The following is a 7,795-nucleotide window of genomic DNA, read 5'->3' as shown; positions in this document are numbered from 1 at the left end:
GTATTAAATTTGCTGGACAAGTTCTTCCAAGAGACGTGTTCCTGTTTAAAATCAGACATGAGGTACGACCCTATATACCTAAAGCTCGCATATGCTTCTCGTGCTTTAGAGTTGGACACATAGCCAAAGTGTGCAAGGGCCCGCCTAGGTATCTATATTGTGGAGATAGCGGTCACGAAAATGAAGACTCTTGCCCATCAAGGAATGGCGAGACCGATGCGGTATGTATCAATTGTAAGGGCTCACATCTCGCTACCTCCAAAGACTGTCCGATAATCACTAAGCAAGATAACATCATTAAATTGGCAGCTGTCGGAAATATCTCCATAGCGGATGCTAGGAGAATTATCAACAACCAAGGTCCTTCTACTCGCTACAGCTCTGGATTGGACTCTCAAGACTTTCCACGGCTAAACTCTAAAACATCATATAACTCTTCAAGCTCACCCAGCTTTATGTCTACTAACCCTTTCAACCTTTTAGAAGCAGAAAACCAAGATTATGGACGCATATCTTATGCTGAAGCTGCTGGCTCACAGCCGGCACGCACTACGCAGCAGGCTTCCACTCACAACGGAAACAGTTATCATCACTCGTCACACGGTTTAACAAACCATCTGAATACCAGTCAAAAGAGGGTCAACAACCCGGGTTACGATAGAAGAGCTCATCAAGAAGCACTTAATAACCCTCAGGGGGCTTACGGCTACTCTAACGCAAGAGGTATGGCTTATCAATCTGCCCCCCCTCCTCAGCGTGGTCCCGGATAGCCCAATCTTTTTGAATTTGCCAAATATATTCCGGAACTTATTAATTTAATTTCAGAAATTGCTAATTGTTTTCGTAATCACGATTTTTCTACACTGGTGAATATTATCATTTCGTTCATACAGAATTACACATCTTCTAATAACTATAGATATCCCACTGGTGATATTAATTCCCCCTCTCATCGCAATAATCACAATGAATATTCTATTTCATATAATCCAACAGGCTCCCAAAGCCAGGACTCTGCGTATCCTGCTTCTGACTACCCACATGACAATTTTCGGAACTGGAATTCTTCAAATAAGTTCTAACTCTCCCACCATGAATACACACAAATAAACTCATCATAATAGAGTTGTGCCTCAATCCTCTCGCAGGCAGCCCCCCTCTGCTGGTATAAGAATTATCCAATGGAATTGTACAGGTGCTAGAGGCAACCAAGGTTCATTGGTATTGCTGGCTAAAGACTATGACATAATCTGTGTTCAAAAATCTTTGCTCAAAACAGATTCTAATCTGAATATCAAGTTCTTTCGTGCTGTCAGGAATGACATTGTCCTTGCAGGACAATGCGGCATTTGCACATTCATCAAAGACAATATTAAATTTGAGATCATTAAGCTCCAAAATATCGAACATCCGTCTGTAGAATTTCACGTCATTAAATTAATTACCTCTAGGGAGCCGATTATCTTGGTGAACATGTACAGGCACCCCGGCCAGGACACTCCACTCACTTTCTACCAAGACCTTCTAAATGCCCTCACGGAATTTAATCTTTTACTCATGACTGGAGATTTCAATGCCCACCACCCTAATTGGGGTTGTACTTCTCGTTCTGGTGCAGGCAACAGGTTACTGAAAACAATAGAAGAATTTGATCTTGTAATTTTAAATGACGGCTCTTCCACTTTAATACATCATTCCGCACAAAACTCTGTTATCGATCTCTCCTTATCTTCTCCTGTTCTTGCTCCTATCTGCTCCAGTCATGTCTTGGACGATACGTTCGGTAGTGACCACTTTCCCATTTGCACAAAAATTAACGTGAAGCCTTGCTATTCCAAGAAATTCTGCTATAAGCTTAAACTGAATAAGGATCAACTGACTACATTAAATTACATGCTTAGGAATTCTGTCAATGAAATTTCAGGAAAAGAAACCCTGGACGTTACTTCACAATACAACCTATTTGTTGAACATGTTCAATCTACAGCCAGAGGATTACTTCCTCAGGACAAGGGGGTGCCACATAGTAAGATAAACTCTTGTCGCTTGAAATCTCCTCCTTGGTGGAGTGATGACTGTGATACTGCAATGGAGAAAGGCGCTCAGAGAGCTTGTTGAGTGCCCGGACAGAGCTCGTCTCGATAATTTTAAGTCCGCTAGGAAAAGGTGTACAGAATGCATACAAGAGGCTAAACGTATCGGTTGGAGGAATCTTGTTGGCAGTTTTAATTGCAAAACTTCAACGCATCGCATCTGGTCTCTTATTAAAAGTTTCAGGCGAAACAAAAACCCTACCTTGAATCAGGGCAATAATCTTGACACAGTCTCACTCGCTGCCATTGAAAAACTCTGTCCTCCCTTTTGTCCATATAACGATACCAAACATATTGAAGACATGAAACGAGAGGATCTTCTTCAGAATAATACATAACAATGGTTAGAAGAACCCTTCTCAAGAGTCGAACTTACTAGGGCTATTAGTGTGGCTAAAAAACGCTCTGCTCCAAGTTTGGATCAAATAGATCATTCCATCATTTCCAGTTTGTCTGAGGAATATATTACTAGACTACTTGAATTGTACAATCAAATACTGGCACAGGGAGTTTTACCGGACTCTTGGAGGGATTCCCTAGTCGTTCTTATTCTCAAAACTGATGGGAAATCAGTACGCCCAATTTCTCTTCTATCATGTTTTATCAAATTAATGGAATACATGATATACTTTAGACTTAGATGGTTTATTGAATCACGTCCTCTTCTTCCGCAAACGCAGTCAGGCTTCCGACCAACCAGATCTTGCACAGATAACCTCGTGACTCTCACATCTAATATCAGAACAGGCTTTATTAAGAGATCTACTGTAGCAGTATTTCTCGATATCGCGGGAGCTTTCGATAATGTTATTCCTCACATTCTAATCAAGGACCTATATGAAATTGGCATTCCCGCCTCTATTAGAAGGTTCATTGAAAATTACATCTCTATGAGACGTCTTCATTTCGTGGTAGACGGCTCTCTTTTAGGACCATTTAACTCTTATAAGGGCACACCTCAGGGCTCCACACTGAGTCCTGTGCTTTTCAATATCTACCTTAAAGATATCAATAATCACATTCACTCGGAATCTCGTATTTTGCAATATGCTGACGATGTTGTCATATATTCCACCCAACGGTACATTGTCTCAGCTATCTCATCTGTGCAAAAATCGATTGATAATATTTATACATATCTAAGATACAGAGGCCTCGAACTGTCACCGTCTAAATCGAGATATATTATATTTTCTCGCACCAAAGGCTGCTCTGAGGTTCCTAATATTCAAATTTCAAACACACATATTCCCAGAGCTTCTACACACAAATTCCTGGGGGTTGTCTTAGATGACAAGCTGTCGGATACTCCACACCTAAAGGCCCTCATAGAGAGAGGTAAGAATATTGTCAATATAATTTCTTCTTTGGCTGGTGTCAAATGGGGCTCACATCCTGAAGTATTGCTTACGGTATATAGGACAACTCTTAGAAGTGCTATTGAATATGGAGCGCAGGTCTTTTCTTGGAACCCGGAGTCTGAAAACTTTGTTAAACTTCTCAGAATTCAGTATAAGGCTATTAGAAAGGCTATGGGATATCGGATTTCCACCTCCATCAATGCCATGCTGAGCGAGGCAAGGGAACCTCCTCTACATTTAAGATTCTCCTACATTACATCCAAATACATATACAAAGCTATGGCTAACAAATTTAGTACATCATATGAAGCCCTTAAAGAACTTGAACTTACAGCCATCCAAAAAAATCAGAAACTGAAGACCATCAAAAGTTCTAATCTCTTCAAGTCTTATATTACACATCTTCCAGACAAGAAAATCACGCATCGCACCACATACCCTCCAGCCTTCTGGCACGAATTTGAAGTCATGGCCAAACCTATCACTTATATCGGCAACATGCTTCTGTTTCATTCAAAGGACGATCCCCACGCTACGGCTGCCATTTTTCCGGAGATTTCACTAGAATACAGAATGAATGCTATCTCTATTTATACAGACGGTTCCAAGGAACCTGATTGTGCTGTCGGAGCTGGAGTATACTCCCCTGATCTGAATATCAGCATTAAACATAAACTACCGAGTGAAACCTCTATTTTCTCAGCGGAACTCTGGGCTCTATACCAGGCCGTCCTTCTCGCCAGAGATTGTGGAAACAACAAAGTTGTCATTTTTTCAGACTCCAAGAGCGCACTGGACGCAATCAGCAATCATCACTACATACAGAACAACTACATTGTCTACTACATCAAGCAAAACATTCTTCTGGCCACGCAGCAGGGAATCACAATCACCCTTTTCTGGATCCCATCTCATGTGGGTATTCCGGGAAATGAAAAAGCGGACGAAACTGCCAAATCTGTCTCTATATCTAAACTCTCTACTGCCTTCAGGATTCCATTTGAAGACCTATATGCTGTATCTAAGGAACGATTGCATTGTAGATTTACTGAATATCTTAATTCATCAGCTAGATATAAAGGCGCTCTCAATCACGAATACTTCCCTAGAACTTCCTCAAAACCTTGGTTTAATGATCTATCTTGGTGTAGAAACGAGATTGTTATGATCAATCGACTTAGATCTAACCACTATAATCTCAATAGCAGCTTACACAGAGTGAACATAGTAGAATCTCCTGCTTGCCCCTGTGGGAATAATAATCAAGATATCAATCACGTTATTTTCCAATGTGAAGTACATAAACAAAATTCTCTCCAACTACGAAACTATCTCAAATCCAAATTTCCTCAACACCCCGAAAACATATTTCCCGCCCTATCCAATCCCTCTCCTAAGCTCTGTAGGCTCCTTACGACATTCGCGGGGGCCTCCGATCTGTTCTTTTAGTGGCTCACTCCCTTCCACATGACGCACGACCACCGCTGGGTGGCAGTAGGCGCCCGACTTGGGAGTGTTCCCCCTCTACCTTCGGTCTACCCACATTGCCTTTTAATACAGTCCATTACCCATCAATACTGCGCGGACACTCAATGGCTCAGTTCCAACCTGCCTGGTTGCGGAGCCAATTAAAAGAAGAAGAAATATGACAGATTTCCTAACCTGAATAGTCGTCAACTTTAATGCTAAATATCTCTGTTTGCGGGGCAGAGCGACGCTTATTTCTGCCAGATTCTTTCGTTTCATGCAAAAACGCGTCGAATGAGCCAAATTTTATCGAAATCGGAGGTGAGGGAGGTATTCTGTATAAATACCGAAAACTAAATAATTCCGATCGGAACTCATTCCACTTCTTCTTCTTCTTTTGATTGGCTCCGCAACCGGACAGGTTGGTACTGAGCCATTGAGTGTCCGCGCAGTGTTGATGGATAATGGACTGTATTAAAAGGCGAGGTGGATAAATCGAAGATTGGGGGGGACACTCCCAAACCAGGCGCCTGCTGCCACCCAGCGGTGGTCGCGCGTCATGTGGAAGGGAGTGGACCACTAAAAGAACAGATCGGAGGCTCCCGCGAATGTCGTGAGGAGCCTGCAGAGCTTAGGAGAGGGATTGGATAGGGCGGGAAATATGTTTTCAGGGTGTTGGGGAAATTTGGATTTAAGGTAGTTTCGTAGATGGAGAGAGTTTTGTTTATATACTTCACATTGAAAAATTACGTGATTGATATCTTGATTATTATTCCCACAGGGGCAAGCAGGAGATTCCACTATATTCACTCTGTGTAGGCTGCTATTGAGATTATAGTGGTTAGATCTGAGTCGGTTGATCATAACAATCTCATTTCTACTCCAAGATAGATCATTGAACCAAGGTTTGGAGGAAGTTCTAGGGAAGTATTCATGATTGAGAGCGCCTTTATATCTAGCAGATGAATTAAGATATTCAGTAAATCTACAATGCAATCGTTCCTTAGATACAGTGTATAGGTCTTCATATGGAATCCTGAAGGCTGTGGAGAGTCCCGTTAGAGAGGCAGATTTGGCTGTTTCGTCCGCTTTTTCATTTCCCGGAATACCCACGTGAGATGGGATCCAGAAAAGGGTGATTGTGATTCCCTGCTGCATGGCCAGAAGAATGTTTTGCTTGATGTAGTAGACAATGTAGTTGTTCTGTATGTAGTGATGATTGCTGACTGCATCCAGCGCACTCTTGGAGTCTGAAAAAATGACAACTTTGTTGCTTCCACAATCTCTGGCGAGGAGGACGGCTTGGTAAAGAGCCCAAAGCTCCGCTGAGAAAATAGAGGTTTCGCTTGGTAGCTTGTGTTTAATGCTGATATTCAGATCGGGAGAGTATACTCCAGCTCCGACAGCACTGTCAGGTTCCTTGGAACCGTCTGTGTAAATAGAAATGGCATCTATTCTGTATTCTAGTGAAATCTCGTAAAAAATGGCAGCCGTAGCGTGGGGATCGTCCTTTGAATGAAAGAGAAGCATGTTGCCGATATAAGTGATAGGTTTGGCCATGACTTCAAATTCGTGCCAGAAGGCTGGAGGGTATGTGGTGCGATGTGTAATTTTCTTGTCTGGAAGATGTGTAATATAAGACTTGAATAGATTAGAACTTTTGATGGTCTTCAATTTCTGGTTTTTTTGGATGGCTGTAAGTTCCAGTTCTTTAAGGGCTTCATATGATGTACTAAATTTGTTAGCCATAGCTTTGTATATATATTTGGATGTGATATAGGAAAATCTTAAGTGTAGAGGAGGTTCCCTTGCCTCGCTCAGCATGGCATTAATGGGGGTGGAAATCCGATATCCCATAGCCTTTCTAATAGCCTTATACTGAATTCTGAGAAGTTTAACAAAGTTTTCAGACTCCGGGTTCCATGTAAAGATCTGAGCTCCATATTCGATAGCACTTTTAAGAGTTGCCCTGTATACCGTAAGCAGCACGTCGGGATGTGAACCCCATTTGACTCCGGCCAAAGAAGAAATTATATTAGCAATATTCTTACCTCTCTCTATGAGGGCCTTTAGCTGTGGAATACCCGACAGCTTGTCATCTAAGACAACCCCCAGGAATTTATGTGTGTAAGCTCTGGGGATATGTGTGTTAGAGATTTGAATATTAGGATCCTCTGAGCAACTTTTGATGCGAGAAAATATCATATATCTCGATTTAGACGGTGACAGTTCGAGACCTCTGTATCTTAAATATGTATAAATGTTATCAATCGATTTTTGCACGGATGAGATAGCTGAGTCAATGTTTCTTAAGGTGGAATATATGACAACATCGTCAGCGTATTGTAAAATACGAGAATCTGAATGAATGTGATCGTTGATATCTTTAAGGTAGATATTAAAAAGCGCAGGACTGAGTGTGGAGCCCTGAGGTGTGCCCTTATAAGAATTAAACGGTCCTAAGAGAGAACCGTCTACCACGAAATGCAGACGTCTCATAGAGATGAAATTTTCAATGAATTTTCTAATAGAGGCGGGAATGCCAATTTCATACAAGTCCCTAATTAGAATGTGAGGTATAACATTGTCGAAAGCTCCCGCAATATCGAGAAATACTGCTACGGTAGGAGATCTCCTAATAAAGCCTGTTCTGATATTAGAGGTGAGAGTCACGAGGTTATCTATGCAAGACCTGGTTGGTCGGAAGCCTGACTGCGTTTGTGGAAGAAGAGGACGTGATTCAATAAACCATCTAAGTCTAAAGTATATCATGTATTCCATTAATTTGGCAAAACATGAGAGAAGAGAAATTGGGCGCACAGACTTCCCATCGGTTTTAGGAATAAGAACGACTAGGGAATCCTTCCAAGAGTC

At 41.7% G+C, this 7,795-nt stretch overlaps 2 protein-coding genes across 2 annotated transcripts in view; both read right to left on the bottom strand.

Annotated features, from left to right (window-relative positions):
• The window catches only part of LOC108770387 (myb-like protein X), a 36,945-nt gene extending 36,617 nt beyond the window's left edge, over positions 1-328 (bottom strand). Inside the window, exon 1 of the mRNA XM_018521954.1 lies at positions 195-328. Coding sequence (XP_018377456.1) covers positions 195-328 — 134 coding nt within the window. The remainder of the gene's footprint in view (positions 1-194) is intronic.
• Positions 329-4,644: 4,316 nt separating this feature from the next.
• Positions 4,645-7,693, bottom strand: LOC108770386 (uncharacterized). The gene is made up of 2 exons (XM_018521953.1): positions 5,672-7,693; positions 4,645-4,701 (listed from the first exon to the last, which is right to left on the bottom strand). Exons 1-2 carry the CDS (start codon positions 7,691-7,693, stop codon positions 4,645-4,647), a joined length of 2,079 nt encoding a protein of 692 aa, XP_018377455.1.
• Positions 7,694-7,795: the final 102 nt, after the last annotated feature.

Source organism: Trachymyrmex cornetzi, unplaced genomic scaffold (genome assembly GCF_001594075.2).
Source record: "Trachymyrmex cornetzi isolate Tcor2-1 unplaced genomic scaffold, Tcor1.1 scaffold1269, whole genome shotgun sequence".
Classification (NCBI taxonomy): domain Eukaryota; kingdom Metazoa; phylum Arthropoda; class Insecta; order Hymenoptera; family Formicidae; genus Trachymyrmex; species Trachymyrmex cornetzi.
This window is presented reverse-complemented; position numbering and strand designations above follow the sequence as displayed.

What these genes read in the sequence shown, in the direction of transcription:
- LOC108770386 (XM_018521953.1), bottom strand. Translation starts at nt 7,693, where the DNA reads ATGATATACTTTAGACTTAGATGGTTTATTGAATCACGTCCTCTTCTT. An exon ending in ATAATCAAGATATCAATCAC is followed by an intron (nt 4,702 to 5,671) that starts GTAATTTTTCAA and finishes TTATTCCCACAG; the next exon opens with GGGCAAGCAGGAGATTCTAC.